Here is a 16,850-nt window from a genome sequence, read left to right on the forward strand (position 1 = left end):
TTTCATCTTTAGTAGTTTTAAGCTTCCTTTTATTTTATTGAAAGAAAGTAGTATTAATCTGTAGTAGCTGAGAAAAGGGGAAGTCAATTTCCTGTTCATAAAATAAGTTCCCAAAATAAATTCAGACTTTTCTTTTTCCTCTTCTACCATTATTTTAACTACCTTAGTTGAGGAAGCCAATTTTTTTTTCCTTTGCTCTTTAAATACTTGGCCTATATGAGATGACCTTCTGTCGAGCCTTAGGCAAGACAGATGGTAAGGCGAGGAAGGCCTGAGACATTCTTTAGGAAGCTCCAATTTAAAGTTGCACAAACATTTATATTATTTCTGTAGAGAATCAAATTGAAACGGGTCAAGTGTCCATTTAGATCATCAGTCTCAAAAACATCCAAGTGTCTAAGAATACAGACAGAGGTTTTATGTCTGTGTGCGTGTGTGTAAAACATCACAGTCCTCTTGATTGGAAATGACATGCTTGATGGGGACCACAAGCTGAAAGTTTAAGGGACTCTCTTTTTACCTATATTGTTCCACACAGACTCACCATCCTTTAAATTGTACTTGGATCGAGCAATCCATAAGGATCGGTCTTTACTGTAATTGGTCTCTTTGTTTGCCTTATGTACTCCCTTTTCTTTCTTTGACATAGTTTTGATGAAGCATATATTATTTACTAGACATTGTGCTATTGTTTTTGCAAATGTTTTTCCCATTTAATTTCTTCAATAACTTTACGAGTTAGATATTAATCCCATTTTAAAGGTAAGGAAGCTGGGGCTTAGAGAGATCATGAAACTTGTCCAAGAAATGATTGGGATCAGATTCCTTCTCATCCAGCTCTTGTTCTGTTTTTGTGGCAAGTCACCAACAGTAGTATTCATCACATCTATTGAGTTTCTGGGATCCATGTACTTGTTTTATAGCCTTTACATTTATTAAGTCTTATAGCCACTCTCTAAAGGATTACTGGTATTATCCCCATTTTACAGATAAGGGAGAGGAGGCACAGAGGATCAAGGTAACTTGCCCAGGGTCACACAGTTAATAACTGGGGCTGTGAGAATTCAAAACAAGGCAGTTTGGTTCCAGAGCTCCATGTTATTATCACTGCTCTAAGCTGCCTGTCCTTTTTTCTTTTTCCCTAACAATACTATAAGCTCTCTAGCTATGGTTTTTAGTACCCCTCTCTATGAAAATAAATGGTAAATAAAATATCCAAGAGGGTTTTTTTTGTTTGTTGGTTTGTTTTTTGTAACAGAACTCTTATTGGCACAATGTAATAATTGGGTACTCCTAGAAAACAGCTTATCAGGTACTTCCTGGAGGATGTAGTAATAGTTGGGTGGGGTGATAGTATTATGTGGAGTACTTTTCCAATAAAATCATTGTTAAGAAATTGACAAAATAGGTTAAGAATTGTTTAACAAGACATTTATATCAACTTATAGGTGATAGAAAGTTTGAAAAATTACTCCCTAGAAAAGGAAAAAAGTCAAATAGTTTAGATGATTGCCCAAAGAGTATCTTTATCAGTAATTATAATGAATACATGTATTGGCCCATTCATTCATCAAAATATATGAAGCAGTACTTAGGTGCCAAGAATTCACTAGGATAGGTATTAGGATGTGTTCAACTTTTGCTGCAGTAATAATCATGTCCCAAATGTCAGTGGCTTAAACCTAAGTTTATTTTTCACATTTTTCACATTTTCAAAGACACTGCAGGTTTTTATCTGGGAGGAAGGGTGGGCAGCAGGCCCCATTGCTCATGTAGCCACTCAGGGATGCAGCTGAATTGAGAGTCTGCTATGTGGAATAGTGGTGGTCACCAGCCAGAAGGAGGAGAGAATGGAGGTCCAGAAATTTGTGGTCCAGAAATGGAGCACATCACCTCTGCTTACAGTCTAATATTAGAACTAGTGACAAGACAAGAAGGAAGTTAATCTCGGTGTCCACGAAAAGAGAAGAAAATGAGATATTGGTGAAGACTAGTTATGTCTCCCACTCTTATGACAGTGAATAAAACACAGCTTATCTTCCAGTAAGCCTTCTTTCATATTCTGTTGAACATTTACAATAAGACAGTAAGAATTCCCTCCAGGGGAGACACCTAAGACTTACCTCCACCCAGTGCATTCTAACTCTTGATGCTTTGCATAGCTTAACATAATACGATTTCTTGTTCTAATGTGCAAGTAGCAAATGACATAAACACTTACTTGAAAATACTCTAAAATTGGTGGAGAACTTTTAGTTTAAAAAAAAAAAAACTGCATCTTGTCAGATGCCAACTCTTATGGTAAGGGTCAAGATCGGTTGTTAAATTGATAATATTCACCATGAAAAACATGCCTTCTTTGCTATACATGTGTTAACTTAAATTCTGATAAACTTAATTCGTTAAAAAAAAAAAAGGATAATTTTTTAAAGTCCACAGTGTTCAGAAACCAAATACGAGGAAGAGGTTAGTGAGTAAAAGTAGCCAGTTTAGAGCTTGCAGTCCAGTAGAAGAGACAGACATTAATCAAGTAACCACACCAGCTATTTTGCCTTTTGGCTAAGAATTAAATGATGCACTGAAGTCCTTAGAATAGTACCTAGTTCTAGTAAGTGATGAATAAATGTTAACTGTACTATCATCATCCAAATATCTTTTTGACTAAAATATAGAAAATGGATTGGAAGGAAACAGGATTTGCGTACACTAGTTAGAAGAATATTCTAGTGGCTGGTATAAAAAAAAAATGAAGAGATCTTAGACCAGGTGGCACTGCAGATAAAGCAATATAGAGAAATGAATTCAATATCTTTTTAGGAATAGAATTGATAAGACTTTTCACCATCCAACATGCTACATGCCCTACTTATTTTGTTCACATTCTCTCTCCGACCACTAGAATGTAAGCTCCATAAAGAACAAGAGTTTTGTCTCTTGTTCATTGTTGTATCCTCACCAATAGTAACAGGGCCTGGCTCATGGTGTTTTGTAAATATTATTGAATGAAGAAGGATTGGATGGAAGTGAGAGGGAGAAGAAGATGCTAAGGATGACTCTCAAGTTCCTGGTTTGTGCAAGTGGATGGTGTATGGTTCCATGTCTGAGAACAAGGACCAAGGCTTGGGGGTTAACATCCTAGATTGCCTTGTGGACACAGCAGGAGATGCCTCTGAGACTGCCAGAGGGAGATGTCAAGGAGGCTACTGGATATAACTGTCTGGAGCTCAGATGAGAGTCTTGGCTAGTATATATTTATGTATCAGTTACAAGTGAAACTGCAGGTATGGATGAGCTGAGCTGGGAAGAGAGTATAGAGTAAGAAGCGAAGAGGGCCAGGGAGTAAGCCTTGAGGAATTCCATCACTGTAGCACAAGATAGGAGATGAAGAAGGGACCAAGGTACAGGTGGAACACCTGGGCAATGATAAGATAAGAAACACTTAGGAAGGGTTCCCAGGAGGGAGTGGTCCACATTACATACTTCAGTATTCTAAAGTTCATGGTACTATTTATATGGTACAGTTTATTGATACACTGTCAGTTAAATATTGATAATATTAAGTAATTCACTAGCCCTCAGTGATATGAAATGAATTCTCACTATAGGACAGTGGAGGTATTTGAACTCATGGAATAGCTGTATTAATGTTTTCTGAAGTGTTCGTTTTAGAAGGAATAAAAATCTGTTTGGGATCCAGAGATGCTTTTCTCTTTTTTTTTTTTTTTATGGTTTTAAGATTAGAATCTACCTATCTGGATAGATCCTTATGTATATTCCACACAACTGTTTCTTGACAAGCAACCGAATTTATTCTGTGGTGGGAAGACTGAGGAAAGAGCTGTACAAGAATTCTCCTATACAGGAATTCTCTGTAGATGGAAAATAATGTTCAGGATCTCCTTAGGTCTCACTAAGATTAAATTTCCTGTTTAAGTAGAATGTTTCATTAATTAGCTTTTATTTGTCTCCTTCAGTTGGAAGTCTAACTATTGTCTGTCATAGATATCCATTGTTTTGGAAATATTTGCACCTCCTTCATATATCTAAATTTGTTTTGGACCATTATTTTGAACCCAAATTTATTTTGGGCTACTTTCTAATTTTCTTAAGATCTTTATGAACAATAAAAAACAGTAAGTATTTGAGAGTTTCATCAATTATAAAATATTCTCTACTGATGCTACAAGTTTAAACTTTAAAAATGTATTAAGAACATCTGGTAAATCATAAGCTTACTTTTGGAAGCAATAGTTTGCCTAATGAAAGTCTACATTTTTACCATTTTATTAGTGTTTTGCTCTGAGAAAGAATTGTAATGTGTTCCTGTTTATAGATGTGGCAAGAATTATTTTCTACAAGCCTTCCACAGAGGCGTTTTGAATGCTCTCTTTGCATTTTGTGCAGTTCAGTGGCTGATTGTTTGTGGGAACTGCGTTCCCGCTGCCAGCTATTAGGACACTCCTGAGTGTTGCTGTTTTGGGAGGAGTGCTAATCCACAACTCTGGCATTTTCTCTCGGAGAGTACGGTCATATTTGCACTGTGATTCTAAAAACCGTATTTCTTCTCAAATGGAAAAATTAGGAACTCCTTTGTTTCACATTCATTCCAACCCACCTTATAGTCAGGTCTCTGCAGCTAAATCTGACCTTGAGCTTTAATGATAGAATTTTTGAGCTCAGAGTTAGTTATACTCATCACTTTTCTACAAAAGTCAGCAGGCTGATGTGTTACACTTGATGCTGTAAGTTTAGACAGAAGCCATGGAAAACCTCTAGTTGAACCGTAGACAAGATAGCTTCCCCTGGCCACTCAAATTCTCACCTTTCCTCTGACCTTTCGTTTCTTCTACTCTCTGCTCTAAAACTTCGGCTTATGTGACTCTTCATACTCACCCACCTAGACTCAGGCTAACTCACCTGTTTAGCATCTAATTTTTTTGGTGCTTTTGGTAGGAAGGAGAATAGGATCATGTGATTCAGTGGTTCATGATGTGGAGAAGGGACCATTGAGAAGCAGTGGATGCAAGAGGCTTTACGCACATGGTATATGTGTTTGGTTCTAGTCATTGACAGACATCAATATGTCATTAAATTATGGAGGATGACTCACAAAGATAAACTCAAAGTGGATGAAAGACCTCAATGTGAGACAGGAATCCATCAAAATCCTAGAGGAGAACATAGGCAGTAACCTCTTTGACATCGGCCACAGCAACTTCTTTCAAGATACATCTCCAAAAGCTAGTGAAACAAAAGCAAAAATGAACTTTTGGGACTTCATCAAGATAAAAAGCTTCCGCACAGCAAAGGAAACAGTCAACAAAACAAAGAGGCAACCCACAGAATGGGAGAAGATATTTGCAAATGACACTACAGATAAAGGGCTGGTATCCAAGATCTATAAAGAACTTCTCAAACTCAACACCCAAAAAGCAAATAATCAAGTCAAAAAGTGGGCAGAAGAGATGAACAGACACTTCTCTGAAGAAGACATACAAATGGCTAACAGACACATGAAAAAATGTTCATCATCATTAGCCATCAGGGAAATCCAAATCAAAACAAAACCACACTGAGATACCACCTTACACCAGTTAGAATGGCCAAAATGGACAGGGAAAGACACAACAAATGTTGGAGAGGTTGTGGAGAAAGGGGAATCCTCTTACACTGTTGGTGGGAATGCAAGTTGGTACAGCCACTTTGGAAAACTGTGGAGGTTCCTCAAAAATTTAAAAATAGAGCTACCCTATGACCCAGCAATTGCACTACAAGGTATTTACCCCAAAGACACAGATGTAGTGAAAAGAAGGGCCATATGCACCCCAATGTTCATAGCAGCAATGTCCACAATAGCCAAACTGTGGAAAGAGCCGAGATGCCCTTCAACAGATGAATGGATAAAGAAGATGTGGTCCATATATACAATGGAATATTACTCAGCCATCAGAAAAGATGAATACCCAACTTTTACATCAACATGGATGGGACTGGAGGAGATTATGCTAAGCGAAATAAGTCAAGCAGAGAAAGTCAATTATCATATGGTTTCACTTAATTGTGAAACATAAGGAATAGCATGGAGGACATTAGGAGAAGGAAGGGAAAAATGAAGGGGGGAATTGGAGGGAGAGATGAACCATGAGGGACTATGGACCTGAGAAACAAACAGGGTTCTAGAGGGGAGGGGGGAGGGGGGATTGATTAGCCCGGTGATGGGTATTAAGGAGGGCACGTAATGCATGGAGCACTGGGTGTTATACGAAAACAATGGATCGTGGATCACTACATCAAAAACTAATGATGTATTGTATGGTGACTAACATAATATAATAAAATTAAAAACTACAAAAAAAAGTTCATAAATAAAATATTTACAAATGCAAAAAAAAAGAAGAAAAAAAATTATGGAGGATGTACTCAGCCTAATTAGATAATGAATTTCATAAGAAGCTGAAAATATTTCAGTACCACTATTAAATGGTAGTTTTTACAGATAATTCTCTCAGGCATCTTCTTTTTTAAGTGAGTTATTTAAGCAAAAAGCTAAATCAGCCTTTTCCATTACATTAAAATTTTAATCTTACCTGTGTAATAATATATGATCCTTCTGAGGACTGCACAGCTGTGCTCCCAGAAGAGGAGTATTGTTTGAAGATGCTATAGATTGTGCTTTCAATTTTAAAATTCCCACCTACCCTCTGATTCTTCTTATCACCACACCCCGGCATGCTTATAAAATTGATATAGGGTATAAAAGGATAAAAGCCTTGGGAAACATAAGTTGAAAGAAATCTTTCTTGTTGTAGATGCTACTTTGTTTTATTAATCTCATCCATTTTTTCACAGTTCTTGTTTTTGCTTTTAAACTTTAGAAACGACATAAAGCTGATAATGCAGTGAACAAGAAACAGACACAAGGTAGGATTTTTACATTTTATTTTTCATATCTATCAAATATACTCATAGTAATATATACAAATCAATTAAATGTAATTCAATTGAAATACTGTGTATCTCTTAAGTTCTTGTTCCAGGGTAAACTTTTTTTTTTTTGGTAGCATTTATTAGCATGGACACTTAAATTCACATTAGAATGATTTACAGTGGTAATACTTTTGAAAGATAACATTTTTGATACATTTAAATACCTCATAGCAATGTATTCTGAAATACTGTTCATGAAATCAGCAGTTGTTTAGACATGTTAAATGCTGCAAGATGTCGTATTTTGTTGGTGATCAATAGATGTTACTCTAGGTAAGATTTATAGAAAACAATCAGATGTGATGTTACTTGTTAAAAGGCATGTTGGAAGCACTTTGTGTTCTACTGTACACACAGATGATATATGTCCAGAAATAAATAAAACAAAAACCAGGCCAGCTTCTGGGAAGCATGTGGCATTTTGACATGGCTCTTTTGTTGTGGGTCTTTTTTTGACACAGCAAAAACCAAAACGACCTTTAGCACAAGACCATAAATAGACCATAATGCTTCTTAGATTAAAAAAAAAAAAAATACCCAGGAACATGTGAAATAGACATCTTATCCCATCCCTGAGCTTGCCCCATCTGGGAATCTCATCTCTCTCTGAAGTTCCCTGATGTGATAAGGATCAGCCATATCTGCCAAAATTAGCTGGTAATTAAAAACAGTATTTTTATACTGCTGTGATTTTTATGGGACCCTGCCAGATACCCTGCTTTTCTTCCAAAGGGATCATCTGCTTATGCCCTCCACTGAAAGCATTATCTGCTGATTTTTGATACATTTGAGGAAGGTGCATTTATTAAAGTATCACTTAATAAATTAACAAAATATTTACTGAGATAACATTATTTATTATGGGACATGTGAGAAAGCATAAGATGGGAACTATATAAAAGCACAACAGCAAGATATGATCTTGTATGGATCAGAATGAAAGGTTTGGATTACATGGTCTCAATGTCTCTCTAGATTTTTGTGGCAAATAATGGTTCCTATGTTAAGTCCTACATGGATCTAAAAGAAGGAGAGAAAACTGTGGGGTAATTTGAGGTCGATCTATAATCTTAGGGAACACTTTGAATGAGCAGAGGTGTCCAAATGGGAAGACCTTACATGTGTGTTGAGTGAGAAAGAGGGAAGAGAGGTTATCTTGAACAGAGATGAAGAAGGCTCCTGAATTGCCTTGTTGAACCATTACCAGAGTGTCAGATGAAGAAAAGAGATTCATGTCAAAGGGAAGCAAACACATGATTAAAAAGGAATGCCAAGGTCAAATTTTCCAGGGCTTGCATGCCAACCCAAGGAGATTCCAACTTTTCTTGAGTATACTGAATAGCTGTTGAAGGTTTACAAGCCAAAAAGAGACAGGTTGACCATCCAGATTAAAGTTGGAGAACAGAGTGGAATGGAGTAAGAGGTTATAAGTAGCCTGGGGACAAAGGAACTAGGAATTTGGATGGGAAGAGACAACCATAGGAATTGAAAGGAGAAAAAATCCAGATGTTACTGGTACTGCTGTTTTGGACAATATGCAAAAATACATTTGCATTTGTTGCTGTGTGGCTTAGAATATTCAGTAACAGCTTTTGAACTAAAAATACGTAACTGTTTTTCCAATACATAATGTATCTTGTAGCTATCTTGCAAGGGCTATCTTCAGGGACTAGCAGTTATTTATCTTCAAGCCTTGGCCCAAGAAATCAATATTGTATGATTGAAGAGCAACCATCATAAGCTATGATGATTTTAGGCTACTATACCTTGTACTGATCGGTTCTCCAATTTTCCAGGAACTTACCTACTTCCCCAAATACTCACTTTTCTCTCCTTTTTAGAGAAAATATTCTTTCTTGGTTATCATTTTCGGTTCATCAGTTAATCCTGGATTAACAGGATTAGCTCTATGGCTAAAAATGAAGAACAGGCAAGTGAGAGGGAAAGCTTCTATAGTATATAAAACTCATGTCAAAAATAAAACATTAGGGCTTAATAGCTATAAAAGCCATTTAAATCAGCAGAAAACTTGAGAATTCTATATCCAAGAAATTCTGACTTTTAGTTTGATACTTAAGTTTATTTTCTGAGGGAATAGTATTTTTTTCTTTGCCTCGTTGAGTGTTGGTTGTCTTTTTGTTTTGCAGTTAATAGGAGATAACAGAAATGTTTGAGTAGGATACTGTTTGCTGTCAGATAACTGAAATTGCTTAATATGAAAGCCATCTGTTGTCAGTAGACCAGAATGAAATTCAATTTGCTTTCCTGAATTGAGGCAAGAATGGGTGTAGGAGTGGGAAGGGGGGGGTATTTTTGACAGATAATTTTTTGGCAGGCATTTGAAGTATTTAACTTAAATTTTCATTTTATAAATGTTTACCAAGACCATGTAATATGTGAGAGGATACCTTTCTGTCAGATTCAAATATTAATCCTCTCTCCTTACAGAAATGAGTGTTTTGTCTCCTTATTTTACATCGAAGCACTAGAGTGACTTTTTTCTGTCATTCTCTAATGACTTCAAAAATATAAATTCATAATTTCATTTACAATGTTTTCATCCATTTGACTGTAGAGTATCTGATGCCTCATTTTCATGAACTAATGAATCCAATCCAGATGAAGTGATAGATTTGGGACTTAACTCACGACTTCATAAACTTTACATTTTGAGCCTATCATCAATACTTATGGGAACAAGCCATTTCTTGTCCTAGAGATATAGAAGTTGCTTAGGTAGATGGGTCAGTGGGCTGGCAAATGTAAAATTGTAGGTTGCTCTCTGAGGACCTACCTGCTGAGGGAGAGCGGAGTAAATTGATGGTCAGAAGTCCAGGGAGTATGAGTGAGTCCTTGAGTATTGTGGTTCACTCCTCCCAATGAATTGTGATTGCTTCTCTGGGCTCCCATGTTTTTCTCATATGATGGTTTGTGTGTACTAGGTAGGTGATTCCTCATACTCATCTTGGTATTCCCCAAATCTCTTAGCCCAGACGCCTGTATGGGTGAATGAATCACTCTCCATATAGATACTTGAGTACAGACAAAAAAGCAAGAAGAGACTAGAAATGAAAGGAGACTTTTTGAAAATTCATCATCTGCGGTGTAAACAAGACGAAAGTCAGTGTTTTCACAATACTGTATCTGAGACTGTTTTGCAAGCACTGATAAAATGCTAATGTGATGGAAGCTTTTGCTGTCTCTTTACCTTCTCTGTTGAAGTCATCATATCATCACTTTGCCTCCTATGAACACGGTACTGTGTCCACTTATCACTTCCATTACCCAAAGCTCCAGAGCACTGCCAAATTCAGAATGCCCTGGTTTTCTTTGCATCTAAACTTACCTTCATGTTCTCTGATTCCTTCCTCAATATTTGAACTCAGAGTATTTGATATATCTCTCTCCATGTTTCTACACACACACTAGGGGCAGTCTCTCCCTGTTCTCCCTCATCTGGGTTGTTTTGCCAAATTTATCTCTGCAGGAATTTGTAAATTGTAAATTCATTATTATCATTGTAATATGTAAATTGAAGATAATCTGTCTGAATCTATGATAGTGGTTGAGCTAGTTCTCTTTTTAAATTATAAATATATATTTATATTTTTTTCATGAAGTGTGCTATTATGGCTAGTGTGCCAATATTTCAAGTGGAATGGTAGTTTCACATAAAATCACAATGCAGAGGCCTGGGAAAAGATGGGGCTCAGGTGCAGACTATAAAAGATATTGAGGATCTTAAAAATTAAAGTTAAAAATGCCCCCTAATGGAATAGCTTTGCTTTTTTTAAAAAAAATCCCAGGTTTGGATCTTCCCTGAAGGATCGTGTGTACACATTCCACCAGTGAGAATAGATGGGAGATAACCTGTTTTCCTGGCAGCCCATCAGTCACCTGACTTCATGCCATAGTTGAACGAGGACCACCATTAATTACTAGTTAGATTGTTTCATACCTTGCTTTATTACATAGCAGACATCAGAGTCAGTTTTTAACAAAGCTGTTTTTCTCTGTTTTAATTGAGAAAAGGACAGCAGCAACGAAACATGTACCTAAAAATACCAGATCTCATCTTTAGCTCTGTCTTCCTGCGCTGGAGCTACCTCAGCCTTCTTGGAAGTGGAAGTGAAGTGGTGGTCACTGATAGCCAGTAAGGAGGCTGCTTCCCTGCGGGGCACATAGTTACCTCTCTCCCATGAGAAACCAGTTCGCCCTTAAAGCCCTTTGAGAAAGGTGTAGAGTTGGCCTGGGTGGACTGTTTGAGGATGGTAAGCCTGAAACGACCTATTAAAGGCTGAATCCTTCTGGAGGACTTCATTCCATGCTAAGGGACTTGGGATAGCACCAGTTTCCTGTGTATTGAAAAAGTCAGGGCACTGCCTGTGTGTCTCCCTAGAGGTATCCCCACATCGGATCCATCCTGTAGGCCTGAACAGATGCTCTGCCACATGGGCGTCATCAAATAGTTCTTAGGGAGTACTGTTTCCATGATCTTAAACATTAGGCTTAAGAATTGAGCACCTGTATGGCCTAAATCATGTTTTTAGACACTTATAAGATTGTTAATGTTTTCAAATTATTGCAAAGATCTTAGGGTTGTATAAATTTAACTGGTTTGGTATTTTCAACAGTAGCTCTGGACGGAGCCCGCATTTATTTGAGGGGAAATCGAAGCCCAGACTGTCTTTCATTTGTCCCATGAATAAAAGTTGCAAAGTGAGGAGCAGAAACCCACTGAGGAAATTTAGGGCCATTGTTAAAGTAAGAAAGGAAAAACAGGTGTGACTCTGAGCATTAGCTATTTCACTTAAGTCCTCACTGAACATCTACCTTGTGGAAGACCCAGTACAGAAAACACAGAAAGAAACCAGGCTGCATTATTTTCCTCCATGAAATTAGGATCTGGCAGAGAGAGAAGATGCTCACTAATACTATGTTGCAGGATAGAACAGCTAGAAGGGGCCAAACAAGAGAGGTAGGAATTCCAAAATGTCCTTTTCGAGGTTCGTGAAGGATGAGTGGGCTTTTCAGGAAATAGAGCTATTGGGATGGTAGCAGTGGGTGATTCAGGAGGAGGTGAGAAGGCATGAAATGTATCCTGGGAATAGCAAATAGTCTATTTTGGCCAGAATGTAAAATACCTGTCATGGAGCAATGGAAGCAGGGATAGGAAGGCAAGTTAGGGTCCTTTTTTGGAGGCTTTTGAAAACCAGAGTAGAGAAGTTGGAAGGAATTAGTGAAGAGTGTGGCTGTGTTCCTAGTTGTACTTCTGAAAGAAGAATTTGACAGCTGTGTGGAGAGGGGGGTTGTGAGGAGCAGAGAGAGTGACTTTTGATTAACCAGGGAGGGGGGCTAGAGCAGTGATGATGGGCAGGCAAAGGAAAATGCACAGCAGACAGATCCAACTGGACTCGGCAAAGGAGAGAGAATCTCGTCAAGCACCAAATGCTGCCAAGTTAGACTGGGACACCCACTATGTCCAGCATTTAAGAAGTCACGATTCTTCACAGGAGCTCCAGCTCTAAGCGACAGAGGCCCAGCAGAGCCGTGGGAACCAAAGCCCGGTTTCAAGAATTGTGGAATGACTGATTGCTGAGGCAGTGCAGGGAGATCTTTCCTTCAAGGAATTATTCGATTCAGTGAAGAAAAAAGCGAATGATTCATGACTCTGGGAGCAGGACTGAGGAAAAACATTTTGAGAAAAGGGGATTGCTGACCCTTGTACTCTGATCATGTCATCTCACCCATATTTTTGTTTTTATAAGTCACTCAAAAACAGCTTCCTGGACACACCCATAGAGTTTCTACAGGCCTCCCCAGGGCCCCAGGATTTCATTCTTTTTATTTTTTTTTTAATTTTTTTTTTAAATTTTATTTATTTATTCATGAGAGACAGAGAGAGAGAGAGAGAGGCAGAGGGAGAAGCAGGCTCCCAAGGAGCAGGGAGCCCGATGTGGGACTCGATCCCAGGACCCTGGGATCATGACCTGAGCCGAAGGCAGACGCTTAACCATCTAAGCCACCCAGGCGCCCCCTTTTTATTTTTTTTTTAAATTTTCTTTATTTGAGAGAGAGCAAGAGAGAGAATGCAAGAGTGAGGGGCCGGCGGGGGTGGGGGACAGAGGGAGAGGGAGAAACGGACTCCCAACTGAGTGGGGAGCCAGACATGGGGCTCGATCCCAGAACCCCAGGATCATGACCAGAGCCAAAGGTAGATGCTTAACTGACTGAGCCACCCAGGCGCCCTGTCAGAAGTTCATTCTTAGGAAACTCTCAGTGATGCAGATGCTTCTAGTGAGGCTGGCGCATTGTTAAAAGTTTCATAAATGAGGTGATAGAAGTAGTATCAACTAATTGAAAAGCCATATATAGAATATGGACAAGAGCGGAATTCAGAAATTTCCATCCTTCTTTTTTGTTGGTAGACTCTAAGCAGATCATCGTTTAAGTTGACTTTTATTTATTTTTTTTATTGTTAGTCACCATACAGTACATCATTAGTTTTTGATGTCGTGTTCCATGATTCATTGTTTGCGTATAACACCCAGTGCATAACTTGACTTTTATATGTAAATTCACAGAGGAGAGTTTTGTGCAACCTCAGTGTTTGCCATAAAAGGTTTCTGCCTTACAGTTCTCTATAGGATGCAAGGGTCTACATAGTGAATGAATTGATGCTTTAATATGGTATGATGGTTTTCTTTCTTTGCCAAGTTCAAAGCCATGGTCTCAGCTCTGCCCTGTCCTTCTCAATGCACTAAAGCTCCCCTTCAATGCTTACAACCAGGTAAGAACTGGAGTGTACCACCTTTGCTGTGGTTTCTCTGTCCTCTGTGACATCGGGAGTGCCCATCATCCTTCTGGATAACTTGCCTCTTGTTACCCACTTCAAGAAGTGGTATGCTTGCCCAGGAATGGCACCCCAGTGATTCTTTCAGTAATAGCGACATGGTGGACTCTTTGATTTGCAGTGGTGACAGCTTCTCTCTGAGAAGCCGGTATTAGATTCTAAGTGAGCACCTGGCCCTGTGCAACGTTTGATTGAGTCCTGAGAGACTGCCAGTTTCTCCAGGGCCTTTGATTAGGGAACTCCCAAGGGACTCTAACAGAATGTTTTCATTTCAAAAAAGAAACCCATTACAACAAAGCTGTTAAGTATATACTGCTAAGTAAAAACAGGTGACATTTGAAGTATTTGTTCAAAGTCTGAGCTCTCCTCTGCGTACTGTCAGACTAATTAGCTGGGTGAAAACTGTAGCAGGTGTGTTTGGCTGGAACAGCAGACAGAGGGGTTTTGCATTTAAAAGAAAGAGCTGTTAAAGCACCAAAGGACAGGCCATTCTCATAATTCTGCCATAGCTCACTCTCAGTCCCCTCCACCAGGCATCCCTAATCATCTTTACGGCACACCTCTTGAACTCTGATAGTCTACAGGTGTGAAATAGGTGTACTTTTTGGCTCAAGAAAGCTAAAAGCTCAGAAAACGACCCAGCATAATTTCTCGCTTCCTCTCAACCTGGTTGGAGCTGGGTCAGAGGAGGTCAGTTATTAAAAGTAACTGTGTTGATATTTTAGTCACCAGCATAATACATGTGATATGGCTTATTTTAATTGTTGTGTGGCTGGTTGTTTAGGAACCATTTCCGAAGTAAAGACAACTGTGAGTTATGTGATTGACTTTTATCCTTGGCCAGTAGTCAAGCCTTGATTTTGTACACAGAAACCTTTATATGTTGTGAGCTGATTTTTAGCTTCACCAGAATTCTATTATTTCCTATATCCTAAGATGGGTCTAGCCATGCGCTTCCAGTCTTTATTTCTGGGTTCTTGTTTTATATTTCAAGAACAAAGGAAAGGAGGCAGAAGAGGATAAAAACCTATTCTCAGTTCTTACGAGCCTCAGGTGATGCTGATGCTGAGGTCCCTGGACCACCAGTTGAGCAGTGAGAGTCTGTGGTACATTCAAAGAAAGGTTACTGTTACTTGGTTAGGATCCTAACTCAGTGTAGAGACATAGAGGTAATTTACACTTTAATTAGTCCAGGCCACTGTAACCTTCGGAATAAATCAATACCCATTGATGGATGAAAGTCAAATGACTGATAACAATTTGTGCTTTGGGTTTATAGTCCGTGGAACTTCATACATTGCTAGTGAGAGTATGGACTGCAGGTGGTTCTTAGGGAAGTAATCTGGTTATATCTGATAAAAGTTCAAATACAAATGCCCTAGAGCCAGCAATGCCCCTTTTAGGATCCTGTCCTATAGAATACAGTCATATAAATATATTCCAGTGTTGTTTGAGGTGGGAGAAAAAAAATGGAAGTCAGAATTCCCATTAATCGGAAGATAGTTGAATACATTATGATATAGCTTTTGTGTAAAACAGTTGTTTCACAGCTGGACTGGAATAGCTCTGTGCTTATCTCTGGGACACCTGGCCAAGAGCAGAACAAGATGGACTAGCTGGTGATTTACAATGTACTGAAAAGGGTTTGAAACTCCGCTGGTGGCACCCGAGACCAGCTTCTCTACTTAGTTTAAGGATGTGTATAGATTGATGGCTTACTTGGTGTAACCTGTTATATAGTCTGCCTTGACTAATTGGGGCTATAAAAGACCCCTTGGAAACTTTTCCCCAGGCTTCCTTGAAATTAAGATTTATCGTACATACCGTGGAGATTCAAAATACACATCCTAGGTGAATGGGATGAAATTCCTGGGGAACAGTCCTGGGGAAATGTGCCTGGAAGTTTCTCAGACCCCTGTGCTTTCCTTTTCCTGCTGTATTATATCCTCTACTTTGATGAAGCTTTTTGTGGATGTATCCTGTAGAGTCTTATGAAACCGTTCAGTTATCTGACTCATTGTAATGGATGGTCTATATAGTGGGTGGTTTTTCAAAACTGGGTCATCTCTGCTTTGTCCTGAAAGCATCTATGACATGTTAAGAGGAAAACCAAGCTGTCGAGAAGTAAGTTTTTAGAGGAAAGAAAACAAAAGTCCGTATGTTCATGTTTGTCTAGAGAAAGGTATGTGAGGACACATCAGTTAGTATTCCTTACATTAAGAAGGTGCCATGAGAGGCTCCTGGGTGCCTCAGTCAGTTGAACATCTGACTTCAGCTCAGGTCATGATCTCAGGGTCCTGGGATTGAGCCCCACATGGGCTCCCTGCTCAGCGGGAGCCTGCTTCTCCCTCTCCTGCTCCCCCTGCTTGTGCTCTCTCTCTCTCTCAAATAAATAAATAAAATCTTTTTTTAAAAAAAGTGACATGAGATGAGAGGATGTCAGCTTTCCTGTTCTATAGCTCCATTTGGCTTGTTACAAACATGCACTGACTTTGTTTTTGATAGAAAACATTGTCCACTGTTATGTATTTAAAAGTTTCTTAGGGGCACCTGGTGGTTCAGTCATGTGTCAGACTCATGATTTAGCTCAGGTCGTGATCTCAAGGTCCTGAGATTAAGCCCCACCTCTGGTTCAGGGCTCAGCGTATAGTCTGCTTGAGATTCTCTCTGTCCCTCTCCCTCCGCTCCTCCCCTTGCTCACGCGCACTCTAAATAAAAAAATAAAATCTCTAAAAAGTAATAAAAAATAAAAATTTCTTCGCCCTGTAAATTTTTGCAGCAAGCCACATTTCCCATGGATCGCCTCAACAGTGAATTTTCAGGAAATGTTTGGGTGGAGGCAGAGAGCCCCTAGGAGATAATGTAGGAGGTTGGGTGGATTGAGAGAGAGGGAAGTGCAGGAAGGTCAGTTAGGGGAAGGAGGTAGATCGGTTCAAATGTGCAGAAAGAAGAGATGGGGGCACCTGGGTGGCTCAGTTGGCTAAGCATCCTAGGATCAAGCCCCACATCA

The 16,850-nt window shown here is 39.0% G+C and overlaps 1 protein-coding gene across 1 annotated transcript in view; it reads left to right on the top strand.

The window, feature by feature from the left end:
* Window positions 1-16,850, top strand: part of ATP8A1 (ATPase phospholipid transporting 8A1) — a 222,138-nt gene that overhangs the window by 35,298 nt on the left and 169,990 nt on the right. The window contains exon 5 of the mRNA XM_044912996.1: window positions 6,876-6,921. Coding sequence (XP_044768931.1) covers window positions 6,876-6,921 — 46 coding nt within the window. The remainder of the gene's footprint in view (window positions 1-6,875; window positions 6,922-16,850) is intronic.

Source organism: Neomonachus schauinslandi, chromosome 2 (genome assembly GCF_002201575.2).
Source record: "Neomonachus schauinslandi chromosome 2, ASM220157v2, whole genome shotgun sequence".
Classification (NCBI taxonomy): Eukaryota; Metazoa; Chordata; class Mammalia; order Carnivora; family Phocidae; genus Neomonachus; species Neomonachus schauinslandi.